A 21,227-nucleotide genomic window follows, 5' to 3' on the forward strand; every position below is an offset into this window, starting at 1 on the left:
CACAACTACTTTTACAACTGGACACAATGTTAACTATCCAAACAAACCTTAACAAAATTTAGTGACCTTCAAACCTTCAAGAGGACACAGTAGAACCCAGACCAATCCTTTAAAAGCACCTTCTCAAAAACCTGTAGCCTGCCAGGAGTATGCTGAGGCTCATGCCCATCCAACTCTGTAACTATAGTACCCTCCTCAGTTGCCCTGGAGCCAGACAGGTTTCCAGAATTTCTTTCCTGGGTTAAAACACTACCATTCCCTGGCAGTTTATTTTTGTGTTTCATATTTATTTCAATCAAGAGCTAAATATAATCATTGAGATTTTTCTTCCTAACATTTCATTAACTGTTTCTACCCCTTCCCTCACAGCAATAAGCTCCTTTAAACAAAACCTATAGAATATGCATGTAATTTTTCCATGTTAATGTGATTATGTGCCCAGGAGTCTTTTTTTTTTTTTTAATTTTCAGCGGACATAACATCTTTGTTGGTATGTGGTGCTGAGGATCGAACCCAGGCCACACGCATGTCAGGCAAGCGCCCTACCGCTTGAGCCACATCTCCAGCCCCTCCAGGAGTCTTAATGTTGTACAGAGGGACACACTTGGTTAGAATATAGAATAAAATATGAAGCTACAGCATCATAATGTTCCTTGTTAATAAAGCAGGTCCCTCTTTTCTCTATATACTTTTCTTTGTCTCTCTAAGCTCTACAAAAGAAAAATCTTAACATCTGTGCATTTGTAAATTGAGGGAAATAGTGAGTCCAAAGATGACCATCTCTCTTTCAACCAAATTATTATTCACATCAATTAAATACAAACACATTAAACATTGCACAAAACAAACATATAAGGCTATCGCCTTTGTTCTCTTGCTGTCAACTGGACACAAAAGTTAGCCTTCCAAAGATCTGCAATGCCACACAGTGGAGTGGGGTTTAGTTATTTGCTCCTGCCTCAGTCAGCCAGGGACAAAAGCTGGCTCCATTCTGGAGTGGCCAGAGGTACCGACTTTCAAATTGTATGCCAGGATTCTCAAGTCCAGCTCTTTTTTTCATCTCTACCATGAGAAAGGACCACAACCCCCAGTCCTGAACTGCAAAAGGAACCTTCCAATGCATTGTATCAATCTCTAATAAGTGAAACTGATCATTATTTGCATTCCCAGCCCTGACACTGTGAATAGTTCCTAGATGTAGCTTTAAATCCCTTTAAGAAAATAGCCCCAGTATGGGCGGGGGTTGTGGCTCAGTGGTAGAGCGCTTGTCTAGCATGTGTGAGGCACTGGGTTCAATTCTCAGCACCTCATATAAATAAATTCTATTGACAACTAAAAAAATAATAATAAAAGAAAATAGCCCCAGCAATAATCCTATGCCCTTCCAGTTAACCCTAATCTATGAGTGCAACCCTGACCATAATTCTGTCTTATCATTATGGCAGGAGTACAGGAAAAGAGAAGGGCCATTAAGGAACTAATTCTCATAGAGCTCAAGCTAAGTCAATGAATTCACACAGCAACTACAAGCAGGAGTTGCCCTGGATGAGAAAAAGCACAGAAACACTCTATCCTTCACATCCAAGACCTGTACTCTTGGGCTTCAGGGCAATGAGGTTGACCATGGGGAGCAATGCCAGTGAAGTAAAGAATGAAAAGTCTTTTACACATTCATTTAAAATGTCTCTGTCCTTTTCATCATTAAAGACGGTTAGTCATACAGACAGACAAACACTAAGACCCAAGGAAATGAACGCTGCTTGATAAAAAGGAAGGAAATACATTGTGGGCAAAGCTGCCAGCTGACATATTGAAATAATGAATGCTGTTATATTCTGGAGAAAATACACATGTGGAATATACAGTGAAAGCTTTAGAAAAGTTCTTACATGACTTTAGTAGCCATCATGGAAATTAATATTAAAATAATGACAATTGATAAACTACATCCCAGTCATCCTAAACATGGATTCACTGCACAAAGATGTGCCCACATCCTGAGCAACAAAGGGGAACGAGGAGAATCCAATATCACTTACAGTGAATGTTTCTGTGGAGCCGCATGAGAAAAGAGATAAAAGAGCACAAAGTGAAAAAAGGCATAATTTAAGCAATAATTCTAAACAGAGTATGAATATAATAAAAACATCAATAAATAGATTAGCAAAGTCAATATTTTTATGCCTTTTTATTAGCAAATACTAATAGGTGGATGAAATAGGGAAGTATTTCAAAATCATGACACATTTGGCTTTCAAAATCCAGGGAAGACAGGACTGTAGGAAAAAATGTAAAAAATGTTCAAGATTACAGTCTATTGCCCCACTCCTCTGTCTTGCCTTCTGTTCTCTGACTGATTTAAAACACAACAAGAAATCATTGCTGTATGGATTTGGGCAATTTTGATTTTTATCTTACTAAAAATTTTATCTTACTGAAACCTTTCTTGGGGCCAAACAGACTCCACTATTTCCATCAAGACTAAAAGGGTGGAGAGAATTGCATGACTGTTGGAATTGATAAACAAGGGAATGGGGAGAATCTGATAAAACACCAAGCTCCATAATTATGAAACTATGACAACCATGTGCTCAGGAGTTCCAAAAGCATCAAGGGAGGCAAGGAGGCCCCCTGGGTACATACCTGAAACTAATTACCCAACCTAGACATCTAGGAGCATGCAGCAGTACCCATTAACTAACTCAGTCAATTATTTCAGTTTTCTAAGGACACGTCAACTGACAGTGCACAAATCCATCACCAGGTGGCAGTATATAAATGTAGAAAAGCAAACACTTCCCAGTCTAAAATGACACCATTACAAAGTATGCCAGAGTGGGAAGGAAAACAAAGAAACTAGGATAAGAAATTAAGTCTGCTCCCCCTTCCCCCTGCCGCCTCTCCCCCCACCCACATCCTATCTTTTCCATGGCCCAAAGGGGCCCTTAGATCTTGTGTGGATTTTCTGTATAAACAGACTGATAGTCTTGAATCTCAAACTTTAAAGAGAAATTGGTAGGGCTGTAAAGAAGAACAAAGGGGATGAAGGTTACTTGTATATGTGAATTACAAAAACAATATATGTGGGGATTTAAAAAAGTGTGTATTCAAACACAGAGGGGAAGACACCAAAATAACTGAAATGCCAAAAACGTCATGGAGCAGCTTGAATTCTGGTTAAATATATAAATGCCAGGAGGCTACTATTTTATAGCTAGATCTAAAGATCAATCAACCTTTCCATCTATCAATCAATCAGTCTCATAAGTAACAGAATGGTAGCAAATGGAAGAGAGCATAAAGATCACCTCCTTCAAGGGCAAGGAAGGTGAGACAGACAGCTCATGGTCACACAGCTAGCAGTCAACAGGGCAAGGAACAAAATGAACAGAATCCTGGTCTCCAGTTTGCAAGTCTGAAGCTGTTTCCACTACACCTCATGAATTTTGTATTCTAGTTTTATTTCTCCCCCTTGTTGCATAAACACTCAATAGTACATTTCTAGGGTTTCTCATCCTCTGCATTACTGACATTTTGAGCTGGATCATTCTTTGTGCGGGCAGCACTGTGTACAGTAAGATTTTTACCTTGACACATGTGCTGCAGCATCCCAGCCTCTACCCACTAGATGGCAGTAGGATCCTTCACCTCAGTTGTGAAAACGAAGAAATTACTCCCACTGGGACATTACCAAATGTCCCCGGCGTGGGGGGGGGCACAAATACCCCTGGTTGAGACCCACTATGTTATACAAATTGTCTAGTGTTTGCCTAAGTGGTATGTCTAAAACATTTCTGCTGTGTAAGTGAAAGTTAATTAAATGGGCTGAACTTCAGGAATGGGAGACCTTATTCTTAATCCTGCTTAAAACCTAAGGAAATTAAAGATGCTGGGGCTTGGCTTTAAAAAGCACATGGGATCAATATTGTCCTCAATAGCACCCTGGCACCAAAGAGGAGTCAAACTAACACAACTGGGCAGATGAAGCTTTACCTAGCTAGATCACCAGAAAATAGAATTGGTGGAAAAGACTGAATGCTTACTAACATGTCTTTGAAATTATGCAATTATTTTCATTTCCACAATTGAAACAATTTCATCCTTGAATACTATGAGAACTAGGATAAAGAGATGAAGTCAAAGTGACAAAGGAAGTAGGCTTCCCACTAGACTACAAGACACTAGTTCACACACTGGTTGAAGTGGGCTCACACACCGCATGCTCTACCTTGGCACATGTGCTGCAGAACTCATTGAGGTCTTGGTACCTCTCTATTCACTTCCAAATGTGTGAGACTGTGTGGTTCTGACCCTTATTTTCAACAATTAAATATATTCTTAAAACAAGCCAAATACCTGGCAAAGACTACTTTGTCAATGTTAATTATCTTTCCCTACAGCAGGTCTGTACCCTTCTAACCCTATCAATGTTTGTAAACTTATAGCTCACCGGGGACTTAAAAGCCACCAGTCACTGCAATATCATCCCTGAGTTTCTAATTTTGCTTCTCAGGAGAAGCATCACCACTTACTTGCATTGGTGGGAGCCCCAGCCAGTTGGGGTCCACGCTCACGAGGTCCTTCCCCATCCCCAGAGAATCCGTGTGGTTGAAGTAATGCAGTGCCCTGCAAATCTTCATCCCCCAAAGCAGAGGCCTGTGCTCGCAGTCTGTCTAGGGCACCCAGGCCTGGCACTTCAAAACCATCCGCTAACTGCGCCAGAGGAGAGTCCCGCGAGGCCGGGAGAAAAGGTGTGTCCAGGGGCGAGCTGGGGGGTGACAGAGAGGACAGGGAAGAGCGGGAGGACAGTGATGCCAGCGACTGGGGCGTGTCCAGGGACCGCCTCTGCTTGTGGAAGCCCGGGTGGCCTGGAGGGTCTGAGAAGGGGACATCACGTCCCAGGGAGTCAAAAGGAATCAGATCGAAGCGTAGAAGCTGGCCGCACTCAGCATCGGCCTTCTCGTACTGAGGAAGGCCGTAGATGTCGGTGAAGCTGACTGAGCTCAGCGAACCGCGGCTGGAGGCCAGTGATCCCCGGCTGGAGGCCAGGGACCCGCGGCTGCTCCCAGAGGACACTGTCAGGGTGCTGGCAGACAGGCTGAAAGGAGAGAGAAACTATCTTAGAGACGCACATAGCTGTTCCCACTGCCAAGCAGCACAACTAGGCTGCTGCACCTGGGAACAGCGAATCCCAGCCTACCCCTAACCCCTGGGAGTATTTGAGCAGACTTTCATTGATACCTCCTTTGTTCTTTTGAATGACACTAGAGGGCAGTGAGCAACAACAAAGACTCATGCCTGAGTTGGAGTCCTCGCCCACAGTCACTAGCTGGCTGCACGCTAAGTTACTGAACCTCTTTGAGCCTCCCACTTGCTGGCTGGGGTTGAGGCAGTCACAGGTCCTATCTCATGACACTGTTAGGAGGAATAACTAAGAAAGTAATTCAAATAAAGTTCTTAACATTATGCCTCACAATACAGTATGTGCTTGAAAAGGTGGTTATTTTGAGCATCCAAATATTTAAATATGAATATTTAAAATATTCATATCCATCAGGTGCAGCAGGGCATGCCTGTAATCTCAGCAACTCCAGAGGGTGAGGCAAGAGGTTCGCAATTTTGAAGCCAGCCTGAGAACATAGCAAGGCCCTAAGCAACCTATCAATACCCTGTCTCAAAATAAAAAGGGCTGGGGATGTAGCTTAATGGTAAAGTGCCTCTGGGTTCAATTCCTAGTACCAAAAAAAAAATTATATCGTTTTTAAAAACTCCCAAAATAAAAATGTCTATGTGCATATATGAACACTTCTAAAGCTGTTAGATTACAAAAGGCTTCAATAAACTTGACATCAGACTTGTTATTTATTATGAAGCCAAATTTTTACTCATTTCCCTCGAGTCATATGTTAGCAGATTATCTTAAAAATATAACATATCTATCTACATCTCTATTCTCTTTGACACCACTTCAGGTTCTAAACTTCAATAGGAGAAAAATACAAGCTAATGGGAATTAATAAAGTTCATGTACATGTCACTGTAACACGATAATTAAGTTTTCTCTTCTAAAGGAACCTACCTTTTTAACTGGGACTGGAGATAAGATGTTAAGCGTGTAGCTTCTTCCAGCTGCATAAGTAGACAATTTCTTTTTTCTTGAAGTAGAATCCTGCAGGTAAGAAAATAGTCTATTGGAGGATTTGAAAAATAGGAAGTATATTTTTATAACAAGAAATTCAACTATAAAATTCCCCACAAGTGAGTTACATTGGAATGACTATCAGTTCTAAAAGTATCTAGGTCTTAAATGCCAAGACAATAAAATCTGTTTGGGGTTTGTTGGAAAAATACATCCCTGACACTCTGAGCAGTGCCTGATACATTGCAGACACTTGATCTGTATGTGGACAGGGCAGCAGATGAACAGGAAAATGAGTGGGAGCATAGATGGGTAGATAAATGGGTAAGTAGATGAGTGGGTGGGTGGATAGGTGGATAGGCAGGTCAGAGCATGGATGGTCATATGAAGAATGGAAGGGGTAAGTGGATGGATAGGAGGATGGGTGGGTAGAAGAACAGACGGAAGGGAGACTAGAGTAGAACTGGCCCAAAGGCAGATCATGTGTTAATCTACTAGAATTCCTTAGAACAAATTCAATTTCCTCATTCTAGGCCCTTTTTTAGGCAAAAACAATGTCAAGCTCCATTGATTGACATGGGCTACAACATTTCTTACTCAATCAAATACCTTAATAACTAGAGCCACTATAAAACCAATTTTAAAGCTGAATAGCATAAATTCAAGCCAATGGTTTTAAAGTGTGGTCCACAGATCCCAGGGTATCCCCAAGAATCCATCAGGGATTCTGAGTTCCCCTCTTTCCTAACTATATATCCATGTGCAGTCAGATCTTCATATGCTCACCACAAGTGATATATGATAACAGATCACATGCCTGAGCAGCTGCCTTCTGGAAAGCCAGATGCTGAAGACGTTTACAGAAATATAGAATAAATATAATACTTCTCACTCTGTTTCGAAAAATTCTCAAAATGCTATTTATGCATAAAAATTGTTATTATATTTAAAATTTTCACAATTCTAATTTCTAAAGCAGTAAATATCGACTGATTTAGAATAATTCTTTTAACAAAAGTTCATTGGGATCCTTAGTAATTTTAACAGTAGAAGGAGGTCCTGGAACCCAAAAGTTTGAAAACAGCTATAATAAACTCTTCCAGTTGTAATGTTTAAAAAAGAATTTTGCTTGTCTAAAATTTTTAATTTTTAAGAAGGACATTTCAATTTATTACTTTTACAAACAAAAATAACTTTTAAAAAGTAATGCTGACATTCTACTGGGTATATTTTTCATGTTATGCCAAAAGAGATATATGAGCACATAAGAAAGCACAAGGTTCTTGAGCACTTATAATAATGCTGGTCATATCAAGAGAAGCAAGGCCAAGTACAGAAAGACCATATTATATGTCATATGTTGTATCTCATTGACTGCTCACTTGATCCTATTCCCATTTTACAGATGAGGAAACTGATACTCAAGGAGTGAAAGTAATTTGCCTGTGCTATGCAAGTTCAAGGTTTGGTCAAGTCAGCTTGAACCTAAGTCAAGGCACTTTACTGAGACTCTGCACTGCCCCTACTTCCTATCATTCAATTCTGTTGTTATGTATGGCAAGAAAGAGAGAATTCCTTTACTCATGAAAGATTTTCCATATGTAATGTTACACTTAAATTCCTACCTAAGGCTTAGCAAAGGAAATAACTTCAAAAAACCATCTTTAATTTCTTTTTTCAGAAGATGTAGAGAGTGAAGAGTCAAAAAGGGGAAGTTTAAATTATGCCCCTCACTGGGCTTTCAAGCTATAACTTGGAACTCTCTATACTGATGACACTGTAGCTGAGACAAGGCAAAAGCCAGGCCCCAGTCATACAGCTACCACAACTCAGCCTTAAAACACAAACCTTGGTTCCTTGTGCCCAGATCCATACTGGGTCTCCTTCTACTGCCCCTCAGTCTGTGCTAGAGGAAGTCTCCCAGCATGGGTCCCACACTTCCAGTCTTCAAGCACAGCTCAATAAAAGGAGGCAACACTGAGAAATGTGTCTGCATCCACTCGGCACAAAATATCAAAGAGCAGCAGCAGCTCTCTTGGGGCATTGACCTCATCTTACAATGCAGTGGACAGAATAGACAAAGCACATGGGAGGAAAGAGCTCAGCACATGTGTATGTTCTTCTTTAGCCAAGGTCATGCCCTTAGGTCAATTCAGTTCCAGTTGAGGGTTCTGAGTCCCAGAACTTAACACCCAGCCTGGTCCCACAAGAAACTGCCATCTGGGTGAAAGCTGGTCCAGTTTGGATGTTGCAGCCCTTGAGGCATCAGGGTAACACTGACTCTAGGGAATTCCAGGAATTTGTACTCTGGGACTGCAGCACTCACACATGCCGAATTTCCACAGTCAAGGGTGCATGGGTGGGCTTCCTGGGAATCAGGAAGCACTGTGGGACCAAATCTACCATCCTTAGTCAAGAATGAACAAGTACGCCAGGCTCTTCTATCCAGAACACACATAGGAGAATACCAAGGGTAAAATAGAAGACAGTGTTTAACTAAAAAATGTGCAGAAACACAGCAGCACAGAAGAAAACTTCAGTTGCCTTGCTCCTTTTAAGATTCAGACCCAACTCAGTTTGAGTGGGATGATATAGGGTGCCATCATCTCAGGCAGATCAAAATTCTCTCTGCCTGTTACCAGGAGTTGAACTTCCCAAACACCATTCCTTCTTTTCAATGCTGCCATGGGTCCTGAATACCATAATGCACACTCATGTATCCAAAAGATTAATAATGAGAATCAAGCATAAAGATTGCCCAACACATACAAAGAACAGTCATAAGATGTGATAAAATATTAGTTGTGGGTGCATCTGAACAGATCAAATAATTTAAGTGACTTAAACTCTAGGTAGAGAATGCTCATGCTCATAGCAATACAGAAAAAGGTCATGTTAATACACTGAGTTTTAGGGAGTTAGTATATTAACAATTGGGGGATGGGCTTTCCAAAACTCAGCAGATAGCCACAGATAAACTGTGGACAGCTGTTAAATGTGGAAAGCAGACCAAGCCTTCAACACAATCTGTGATTGCAGGCAGCAAATGGAAACCAGAAGACATGGCATATGATGAAAGGCCAAACAACTTGGCACTGAAGAATACAAAAGACTCTGGTTTCATGTGTCCTATGCTTGAAAGAGTCTCAAGACCAACCTAGGAAAGGTATGGTTAGAAATAGACCCATGATAGGCTGTTGACTTCCTACTAAAAAAGAAAGAGCAGGCTGCCTTGGCCAGAAATCAGAGATAAAAGCAGTAGGTAGACTTCCACAGTGCTATAGGGGCCAGTTCTCTGGAGCAAGAGAGCCACTTTATTCCAAAGCTATACCACCATCTGTCTCCCCATCTTCCTGCTGGTGCCCCAAGCCAGCACAGGGTACTGTCCCACAAATACAGGTGAAAGCACGGGGAACCTACTCCAGGAAGGGGTCCATGTAGGTGCTGCATCACCTGTCTTCCCGTTTCTCCATTATCTCCCATTTCTAAGGGGCTCAGGGAGCCTTGGGGAAAGCTGCTACCTCTCATGACATGGAAAGCACAAGGTCCCATTTCCCCTTGACTTAGCAAGGAAATGCCTCAGTAGCTGCTCTCAGTATAGGTTGAGCATCCCTAATCTGAAAATCCAAAATTCTCCAAACTCCCAAACTCTTTTCAAATACTTGATGCTCAAATAGTTTCAGATTTTGAAGCACTTCAGATTTTAGACTTTCAAATGAGGGATGGTCAACCAGTACAGTCTATGCAAATATTCCAAAATCTGAAAAACTTCAAAATGGGAAACATTTTTGTGCTCAAGCATTTTGGATAAGGGATACTCAGCCTGTACTAATCAAGAACATGCTGAAGCCATATATATGTTATCTAATTAAGATTTTCCAGTTGGTTCTTCACTGGAATCTGGTCCCACCTGCCCCTGAACTTCTGGAGACCAGCCCACCTTTCTGTTGCTCCTTGTGCAGATGTGGCCCGCGCACGCTGGATCTCTTCTTCCAAGCGTCTCTTCTCCTCCTCCAGCCTGGCCACATCTTCAGCCGACCTCCGCTGCTGAATGATGAGCTGCAGCTCTTGAAGCAGGGCCTCCTTCTCTTTGATGAGCTGCAGCCGGTCCCTGTCGGCCTCAGCCATGCCTGGCCATGACTCATTAGCAAGCTGGGCCAGCTGCTGCTGAATGTTTGCGACCCTGAGAGAGGGGGGCCCAGGAAGATGTCAATGAACTTAAAAAAATCACCTTTATACATTCTCTGCACCATCACTGATTCTGTAAACTCACTTTGCTAAATAAATAGTAAAGTAATGCCACCAACCTTAAACTTAAGAGTGTCTGGAAATGATGGGTCATAAAAATAATGCAAAAGTCCTTTGTATAATCTACCCTGTCCAAGATTCATACTTGCTTCAAACAGTTGACAAAAAGTCCACCAGTCTTCATCATGACCACACTAGTTTTTTTCCCCAGATTCCTGGTTCCTGCAAGATGATGTCCCAGAGTCGAGGAAAGCTGCTCACTTCTCCCCACCCCACTATCATCGGTAGCTGAACACTAGGCTGGATACTGAGAGAAGCTTCTGGCTTTCTTTCTCATTGGCCATGCTTAAGCACTAATATCCATTGGGGGTCATAAAACAAAACAAACAAAATATAAGAGAGAACAGCCAAAACCCATGCCCACATATGCTGGTTGTATGTGCTACTTCCTGCACCTGAGACCTGAACCAGATGTGAACACACAACACCCTGCTGAGAGAAGCTCAAGCATTAAACAGTGGGCAAGCATGCCAGCAAATATATGAGAGAATGAGAGGCATCCCCATGAATGTAGAAGTTGGCATGTGATCATCTGGCTAGATGCAAACCAGTCAATCTCACCAAAGGTGTCAGTGTGACAATCCTTAGGGTATAAAAACAGAGAATCTTGTCACTTTCCATGCCCTTGAATCTTCAGTGCTTGCCTGGCAAATAGATTGCATCATATTTTGTGTCCTGCAGTGGTGTCTAATGCTGATTAAGTGAAACAGACATAGCTCATATTTTTAAATCACCCTTTAAAATAGTAGTATGTTTTAAGCCCCTCAAGTAAGGCTGCCTGTTTCCAGGCAGAAACTAGTTATGCCAGACCCAACCTGAACCCAATGATTTGGAGGATCGAGTTTGGTACACATGCCTAAAAACATGCAAAGACTTCTTTAAGATGAGAGAGTACTGTGAAAACAATTAAGTGGCAGGTACATATATCTCTGAGGCAGCAATTCTCAAAGTGGGGTCCCAGGACCAGCAGCTTCAGAATTTCCTGGGAACTTATTACCAATGCAAATCTCAGAACCCAGCCCCACATGCAGAATCTGACACTTTGGGAATGGGTCCTGCCAATCTGGGGTCTGTCAAGCCCTCCAGGTGTTTTTGATGCTTGCTCAAGGTGGACACCCACTGCTCCAAGACAAAGCTGCCTCCTCTGCAGCCCTGCCTCGTCTGGGGGTTGCTAACTGGCCTGTTTTAAGCATTTGCATTAGGCACTGATGGGATCATCCTCACTAAACTTGGAATGGCAGACATGGGGCAAGAGCATTGCCAAGACTACTTACCTCCTGTGCCCAGGTAGCACAGCACTAACCAAATATGGCATCCTACCTGTTGGGCCCAGCCCTCAGAGTCCTTCTCAACACCACATTCCACACAGATACAACCAATTGACTGAAGTTGGCCCATACACTAAAACTCATTGTCAAGTACTATGCCAGGTCAGGCTTTGCATGATCTAGACATGAGCATAAGGACCCATCTGCCTGGCTGGAGGATCATACATGATGCTCTTTCTCCAGGTACCAAATCAATCCAAACATGGAAAGGAAAGGGTATACAGGTTAGGGCTTAAACACATACATCTAACTCAAGCCCATTTCTCCAAGAAGGTAAAGAAACTAGTTGAGTGTCAGTAGCTTCCTTAGACAATTTTTCTAACTTAAAACTAATTTCCTGAAAAATGTGTTGAAAAATGATAACAAATCATGTCACTGAAAAAAAATGATGACAGAGGCAGCCCAACAGGGTTAAAAATAAAACTGGGCTTAAGCATCCACCTATGTCTAATTAGAGTAATTAAAATTTATGACAGTCATATAACTGAAGCCCAGGGAATATACACTCCAATCAGACTCATATGAGACACACCAAATGAAATTTCTGGAACATTCTACTGTAGACAAGTCAAAAATAAATATAACTGATTTGGAGAACAATGAGAAAATCTACTGTGTCCCCATAGTTTTTTTCATTTCAATTTATCTGATCCATAGGAAAGCCTATTTGAGCCTAGCTAAAGCCTGCCAGATCTAAGTATCATACATATAATATAAACAGACATTTTCAAAACACTCCTTTTGACTTTTATGAGGTGTTTTGTTGTAGGGGTTTTTTTTCTATTCTTTTTTTTTTTTTTTTTTTTTTGCAGTATTGGGGATGGAACCCAGGGCCTCATGCATGCTAGGCAAGCAAGTGTTCTATCACTGAGTTGAATCCCCAGTTCAAGTTTCCTGAGGTTTGTAAGGAGCTCAAGATGCCATTTGAGTCTACCAGCTCTCGGTTAGCTGCTATCTAAAAGAATTTAAGTTGCTGAGGGTGGCAGAAGATTCAGTCTCAGATAATCATAACCTTTCCAGGAAAATCTCAAGTTATCTGAAAAAAATGAGGAGGAAAATGAACTATAGGAGGGAGGAGAAGCAAAGGGCAACTTTCAAGAGGCTTGTCTACTGTGGGCATAAAGAAATAGTACAGCAGCCAAACTGTAACTTTCCACAGCTTGCAGGAAATATATGCAAAGACATATGGGGAGGGACGACCTCTTCAGCAGAAACAAATCCGGATGAGGCTGATTTCTTGCAATCCATCTGGAAAAGTTATTTGGGCTATGCTGAACATAGGCAAACATTTCTTTGCTTGAGAACTGTGCTTTTAAAATAAAATTTCACAACAATGCAAATGGTTACGTTTATATTTGAGCTATGAATCTAGAAGAATATTGGCATATATTGAAAACTACAATTTCCTTCCTTATATCCAAACTCTGGGCGTAGACATTTGGGGTCCACTTCAGCCAGGTCAAGAGAGGCACATCTGTCTGTCTGTTCTGAAAGTCAAAAGCACTAGAATGATTTCTTCAACAACTGATCACTCACATATTCTCCATGGGGGAAGACAAAATGGCTGTGCCTTTAAAACAGTGTGCCTTGTCTACCATGCTGCTGGCCTGGAATAGAGCCAGTCATCCACAGGGAGTATCTTTAGCATGTTAGGTTTACTTGAAGAAACAGACTTCCTGCCTAAGACTAAACACAGATGTATTGAGGTTCGATGCACCTTCTCTTTATCCATGCCAAACAGCTGAGCAACTGGTTGGAACCCTATTCCTGTGAGGGCCATCATTCCTATTCTGGGTATTAAAGGAAAAGCAATTTCCAGAAAGGCTTTTCTTTGAAATATCATTTTAGTGAAATTAAATACATGGAAGAAAAGCAAGGTCATCATTAAGGTTTGCAGAAAAAAAAACTTTTCCAAGTTCATTTTTAAAGAGAACTGAGAGCCACTTAAAATTGGCAAGGATTTTTTTCTTTTTTTCCCTACAAGTCAACTACCTGTTTTATTGATTCTCATTTTTTATGGGTAATACGTTTTATGGCCCACATATAATCTGTCACAAATGCCTTTAAAAGCTTTAAAATATATGTCCCCATGCCCTGATAGTGAAGAAATAAAAGTAAAATCTTCAATTAAGCAATCAGATTTCATATTTATTATGTGTTTTCCAATTTCTATTCCATAAACAGTTCTAAATATAAATAATTTTCCCCTTACAATTTCTGCCCGAACACCTTGTCTGTTACAAACCTAGAACATTAAATCGTGAATAGAAACCTGCATTTATGCTGCAGAAATGACTCAGACCTTCACAATTCACATGAAAATCTTAAAAGGATCTGCATTTTTCTAGGAAAAATACACTTAATATTTTTTTTTTAAATTATTTTTTAGTTGTAGTTGAACACAATAACTTTTTTAAAAAATTTATTTTTATGTGGTGCTAAAGATTGAACACAGGGTCTCTCACGTGCTAGGTGAGTGCTCGACTGCTGAGCCACATAACCCCAGCCCCTCACTTAATATTTTTTAAAAATATTTTTATTAATTGTTGATGGACCTTTATTTTTTTAATTTATATGCAGTGCTGAGAATTGAACTCAGTGCCTCACACATGCCAGGCAAGTGCTCTACCACTGAACCACAATTTCAGCCCCCACTTCTAATATTAAGAAGTTTTGAGGCATATCAAGAGTAATCAATCTCCAATTATGTGAATACCTAAAACCTGCAGTCTACTGTATAATTTCTCATCTTTCTAAAATCCTGCTGCTTTCTGGAATAGCAAACAGAACTCTAGGCAACCCACAATTCCATTTGATGGTGATGAGTTATGATGGATCCTAATCCCACATTCCATGACATGGTGTCAATTTAGAGCATCATGCCTTCAGATTTAATTGTAACTACATATTCAATACTTCTTACATTTTTCTCTTAGCTTTCTTTTTGTAAATATCTAAATGAAAGCAAAGGTTAAAGAAAACCTCAGCTGAGATCTAAGTTAGATGTAAGATGAAATCACTTCAGTTGACTGAACGAAGTATTGATAAATCAGTGTCCATTCCACTTTTTTTGTTTTGTTTTTGGTACGAGGGATTAAACCACTTAACCACTAATCCACATCCCCAGCCCTTGTTATATTTTATTTAGAAAAAGGGTCTCCCTAAGTTGCTTAGGGCCTCTCTAAGTTTCTGAGGCTGGATTTGAACTCAAAATCCTCCTGTCTCAGCCTCTCAAGCTGCTGGGATTACAGACATGTGCCACGGTGCCTGGCTTCCACTTAATTCTATGTGGAAAATTCGACAATTCTGCATCTAGAACATATGGTGCAAGAATGTTCTACTAATACACCAAAATCCAGCCCTGTCCTCACCTTCCCTGCTCTAACAGCTTCTCCCCTTGGAAAGCAAGATCTTCTGAAAGCAACTTCCTAAAATTAAAAAATATATATATCAGAAAGTCTTCAGGTTTCTTTATCTTGACCCAAATGGGAAAGATAGACTGCAGTGGCAAAGATGCTTTTCTTCTTTCCTCAAAGCTGTACCTCATTCCCCCAAACCCAGATACAAAGTTACTTGCGAAATAAAAGTAAAATCCAAGTGATGGATCAAATTTAACTGGAATCATAATGCCACTGATTCCTGACAATCACATACAGCAGAACTGATCCTGGCAACAAAAATTAATACACAGAGAAACTGGTTGGACCAAATGTATTGTTCCTATCTGAACTTAGTGTTTCTATGGAAACAGCTAGAGTTTGTGCACAGTTCTAGAACAAGTACTCTTAATTTAAAAATAAGAAGTCATCTGTGTCATCAGGACTGCTTCAAGAAGACATATTCTTCCAACTTCACTTTTAAAAACTCTAAAAATTTTCAACCGGTAATGTGAAAATATTCCTAGCATAATATCTGACTTGAGTATCCAAAGAGATGTTCATGAAGAGATGGAAGAAACAGTTCTTTTGGTACATTTTACATGATCCAGAGTTGAAAACACAAAATTTGGTCACCATGACAGTAGTAGTTTAGTTAAGGAATTCTCTAGAAATCATACTATCACTTAGAATTGTAAATTCCACTTCCACAAACTTCCTTTAAATCCGAATGCATTGTTCAGTACTCTGCATTTTGAAGATTTTGTACTTCTTAAAAACAATCTCAAATTTAGATATCCAAGGAAAGACTTCTCCAGGTCATAAAGGCATAAACATCTCCACTTTTTAGAATTGGCAAAGCACAGGTGGTTCTGCAGAGAAAGGTGTAATGATTAATTGTATGTGTCAGCTTGACTGGGCTAGAAGATGCCCAGATATCTGGCAAAATAGTTTTTATGGGTGTGTCTATAGGGATGTTTCTGGAAAAGATTAGCATTTGAGTCAGTACACTGAGTAAAGAAGACACACTCTTACCAATGTGGGTGGGCATTATCCAATTCACTGAGAGCCCAGATAAAATAAGAATCAGAGAGAAAACGCAAACTTGCTTTCTCTTCTTGAGTTGGGGCATCCACTTTTTCCTGCCTTCAGACATTGGGGCTCTTGGTTCATGGGCCTTTGGATTCTAAGACTTATGCTAAAACTACCCCAACATCATCACTACCAAACACTGGTTCTCAGGCTTCAGGAAAGCCACTAGCTTTCCTGGTTCTCTGCTTTGCAAAGTCTACTTTGCAGACTTCTCAGCCTCCTTAATCACATGAGTCAATTCCTATAAATCAATCTCCTTGCCCCATTTGGTTTTATTTCTCTGGATAATCAGCAGGGGGGCTAAGATTTGCAGGATTGAATAATTTCAGAAATGAAAGCTTGGAGACTGATGGCCAAGGGTGAGGTGACATAAGGAATACAACCAAACACTGAATTGTGGCACCAAAATAATGGAAGTCCACTTGAGCAAGATAAAAGGGCCCATAATGCTCAGTAACCTCAGGGTAAATAATGAGGGAAGGACATATTTTTCATTGCTAACACAGACACTAAAATCAATACATTAATTTTCATGTATTGGTGGGTGAACAGGTGAACATGTGCTTTCCTGTATATGGACACCTTTTCTCCAGTGAAGTTCATGGGGATATCAGGGATGTGTTGCAGTCTGATCAAGGGCACTGTGTGAAAATCCCATAGACAAGACTTCAAAGCCATCAGGCTTTGACTCATAAATAAATAAATAAATACTCAGAGTAGTTGTAGTAAAATCAATGATCTAGGGCAAGGTGAGACCTGATGACCTTAACTGTCCCTAACTTTCAACTTGTCTACTGGGGAGGAAATAGGGAAGAGCTGCTTGACAATGTTAAAAGGTATAGGGAGTTCAGAGCCTTGCTAGTGCCACTGGGGATCACATGATCCATAGAAGAGTAGTGTATAACTCAGGCACACAGTGGTTACCAGTCAAGCCTTAACTACAAGAATTAACTTGCAATGACTGGAGGCAGACTATGATGTCTCCAAGGGAACTAGAAAGGGAAGCAGAACCTGGAAGGGCTGGAACCAATGAATTGTAATCAACTGGCTAAGGCAAATTCTACTGACAAGAACACTTTGAGTATAGTTCTAAGCTGCTTGAAGCCCACTGAAGCTACCAACTCATTGTCAACCATCAAAATCTCCCATCTAAATGATCTTCCTCCATAATGCTGGACCCTGGAAACTCTTCAGAAGTTTCTATCTTTCTCCTCCTTTAAATCCAGCAGAGAGCACCATCTTTGTGACATCTCCCACAGGCTGGGAAAATTTAAGAAAGGAGGTGGGAGGGGCTAACTTAGGACTGCCAATTTTTTTTTTTTTTTTATGAAAACCTGCCATTGCTTTCCTTCTCCCCTTGACTCTGTAGATCAGGATGCCTTGGGATGGCAGAGGTCTGCTGGCCAACTGATTTGACTTCTCCACTGCTCTCTTCCTGGAATCCTTTGCTAGGTGCTCCTCCTTTGCTCTTGGACCCTTGGAGGTAAGTGTTTTCCAAGGTTTACTTCCTACACTTTTCCCCTCTTGTCTCCAGCCATCCTCTCTTAGATTCTTGATTTTATCCCTCTAGCCAATGTAATCCTCATCAGGTCTTTTATTGAACTTTTTCTCACTTTCTGACATGATGAGCCAGATAAGTCCTTGCTGTTGTACCTAGTCTGTGCATTGAGGGATGTTGAGCAGCATCTCTGGGCTCTGAAGACCTGAGGCCAGTAGTATCTGCCCTAGAGATGTGACAACTAAACATGGCTCCAGATATTGCCAGAAATCTCCTGAGAGCTAAAGAGTCTATTCCTTATGTTGAAGACCAGTGTACTAGTGAGAAAAGGATAGTTAGCAACTGGGCAAGCCAACCCAGGACAAGTTTAAACCACATCTCTGATTTTTAAATATTCTAATGTAGGCCATAAAAAGAATTTCTCAAAACCCCTACTGGGTTACTAAGGTTAAAATACCTGAACTAGGACCCTCACTTGTAACTGCAATGCACTTCCTAACAAGGTTCTAGCAATCTTTAAATAATATTTTTGTATTATTTGTATTAAAGTAATGATGAAGTGCAGTAACTTCCCAAATACATTTTTCACCAAATGTATTGTGACATTTAAAAGGTTACTTACAATATCTTGACACCAGTTCTAGAAGACAAAGAAATCACTTGCTATATTTGGTAAATGTCACAGCAACACACATAACAATTTGCTTCTAAGTGTAGCAATGATCTAGTTTCTGTATTTAATACAGCACAGCAAATTCCAGCACCCACATTTTGCAATTCCATTTAGAAATAGGAGGAAGGAGATGAGGAATAGTCAGAAAAGACAATCACCCCTCATAAGCACCCACAAACAACAGAAAAGGAACACATGAGGGATGAAGCATGTAACCATGAAGGTAACCAGTATTGGTAAATGAACTTGGTGGTACTCTATGAGGACATTTAAAGCCCATCACAAATACTCCCTAAAAAGCCAGGAAGAATTGGGTGGAACATCTCCTAGAAAGCAGAAGGGCCATGGTAATTGCAGGCTCTGTGGCATGGAGTCAGATGGTTTACTTTTACAGATGGTTTACTATTTTTGCATTTTATAAAAGCCAACAAAGTAGATTTACGGACTTCCATGAACTGTACAGTATACTGAGCAAGCCCAACTTTTTAGCTTCTGGAAGGACTCATTCACCCCACCTGGCATTCTGCTCCTCTCCTGACCATGATAAGATATATCATTTATGACTAAGAAATCTTTTAAAAGAAGACAGAAAAGCTAAGGCAGAATCAGAACCTTGAAAATGGGGATGCTGAACACCTGAGGAGAAACATGCCATGCTAAAAATACTGCATCAAAAATTTTGCATTGAGGTGAAGATTTTGAATTTGCCCTTGCAGATTTGCCCATGTCCTATGGTATATACTGGGAGGGAAAGAGGTGAGGAAAGAGAAACCCAATGCATAGACCTGGATGAATCTCAATTTCCAGAAGGCAGATGAGTTACAATGCAGGTCAACATAAATGTCACTTCTCTCCAAATAAAATGAGAGCAAGTAGGCACTGCTATCATCTGCTGACCCAGTGCTTACTCAAACATCTTTTAAACTTGAATATGTGGCTTTTTTCATCAGTCTATGGCATCAGAAGGCACCTGTATGAAACAGAGGATGGTTTTGCTTACGCTGGTTTGAGGAACTGATGCTGTCTATGGGAGGGACAGAGGGAAAGGAGTTCTTAACTACCTGGTATAGTACTTAGACCCATGCCCTCGAAAGTCATATGTATCCAGAGAACATTAAAACTCAATTCTCAGAAGGAGGCTACCATTTTAAGAATCCTAATCACAAAGCAATAAGCAATTCAATTGTATTCTACACTCCTGAACCACCACATCTGGATATGAAAAACAAGAAAACTGGAAGATCTCTATTCTTATTGAATCACATCTTTATAACTGTTTGTAATACTGAGAATTTCACATTTTAAGTGCACTTGAAACTTTGCCATGTGTATTAAGAAGCTACATTAACAACAAAGATTCTTTATTTTTGTGTTCCATCAGATAAAATGTGGAACTGTGTTAAGCCTTTTTTCTGTGGGAAATAAGTGAACAGAAGACAAGATTGAAAAAGTGTGCTTCTTACCTCTTTCGGGCTTCCTCATATTGCCAATTAAGTCTGACTCGGTCTACAAGTCTTGTTTTGTCATCAAAGACAAACTTTCCGGAACACAAGAGGAAAAGAAAAACAAAAAGAGAAACACATAATAAAAACATATTTTCAAACCAGAAAATTCACTTAAAATTTCAGCAACAATGAAAAATATTTTTTTAATTTGTCTTTCAATTCCAATTTTTCAAAGGCATAGAATGAAACACTTCAAATAATATTCTGCTGCCACCTCTGGCTGGTGAGGTTTAAGATTCAGGCTGTGGAGACTTTTGTTTTCCCAAAACTTGTATTTTGATGTTTTGTTTATTTTTTTAAAACAGGGTAAGTATATATCCATCTATTGTATAATTCTAAAAAAATAATAAATTGACTTTAAAAAAATAGGAAACTATTTAGCATAAGGTGACAAAAAGGCAAAAAAAATCCCACTTTGTGAATTACACTGTCTAGTTCCTCAATAAATGCACAATACATTCAGCCCTCCATATCTATGAGTTCTACATCCATAGATTCAACCGTCAAGGATCGAAAATAGAGTTAGGCCCATTATGGTCATATCTATACTGAACATGGATGGACTTTTTTTCTGTCATGGATGGACTTTTTTTCTGTCATTATTTGCATGGCATTTACATTGCATTGGGTATAATAAAATCACCTAGAGATCATTTGAAGTATATGAGAGGAAGTGTATAGATTATATGCTACTAGTAGGCCATTATATACAATGGATTTAAGCATTCTCAGATTTTGGTATCTGAGGGGGTCCTGGAACCAATCCCTGGTGGATACAGAGGGACAACTATAATGATATTGTACTACAAAGTTCCAAGATCTGAAGATGGACTAGCTGTCTTAGGTAGGGACTAGAGAATGCCTTTCAAGGTCACAAGTTATGAAAAAGAACCAAAGGTAAAAGGAAAGAAAGCAAGGTCTCAAAAAGCCAGGGATTGGGATGTAACTTTAGAGTTACAATTTAAATACCCAAAGTATGATCAGTAGTTGTGCCTTAATATTTTCATATCAATTATACTTGAAAGTAACAAAATCCTATATAAAAATACTAACAAAAACTAGTTAAACCAAGACAACAGCTGTGAAGCTCCCAACCCAGGGCCAGCCCCAGTAAACTTCAGGAGCTCATAAACATGACAATTTACAGCTAAAGTAGTGGAACCAGGCACTACTCCCCACCTGATCTGTTTAGAATGGCTTGATGGAATCATTAGAGAAGCTTGGACCTTAGTTGTTCCTCTCACACTAGTTTAGAGCTCTACACTCTAAATCTAACCTTATGACAAGCAGCAAGAAATCATTCCCGG

The 21,227-nt window shown here is 40.2% G+C and overlaps 1 protein-coding gene across 1 annotated transcript in view; it reads right to left on the reverse strand.

The window, feature by feature from the left end:
- The window catches only part of Wwc3 (WWC family member 3), a 110,599-nt gene that overhangs the window by 16,797 nt on the left and 72,575 nt on the right, over positions 1-21,227 (reverse strand). The window contains exons 8-11 of the mRNA XM_026395169.2: positions 19,879-19,952; positions 10,080-10,322; positions 6,080-6,169; positions 4,533-5,098 (exon numbers count right to left, since the gene is read on the reverse strand). Of these exons, the coding sequence (XP_026250954.2) occupies positions 4,533-5,098; positions 6,080-6,169; positions 10,080-10,322; positions 19,879-19,952 (973 nt within the window). The remainder of the gene's footprint in view (positions 1-4,532; positions 5,099-6,079; positions 6,170-10,079; positions 10,323-19,878; positions 19,953-21,227) is intronic.

The sequence above is a fragment of the Urocitellus parryii genome, chromosome X (genome assembly GCF_045843805.1).
Source record: "Urocitellus parryii isolate mUroPar1 chromosome X, mUroPar1.hap1, whole genome shotgun sequence".
In the NCBI taxonomy this organism is placed as follows: domain Eukaryota; kingdom Metazoa; phylum Chordata; class Mammalia; order Rodentia; family Sciuridae; genus Urocitellus; species Urocitellus parryii.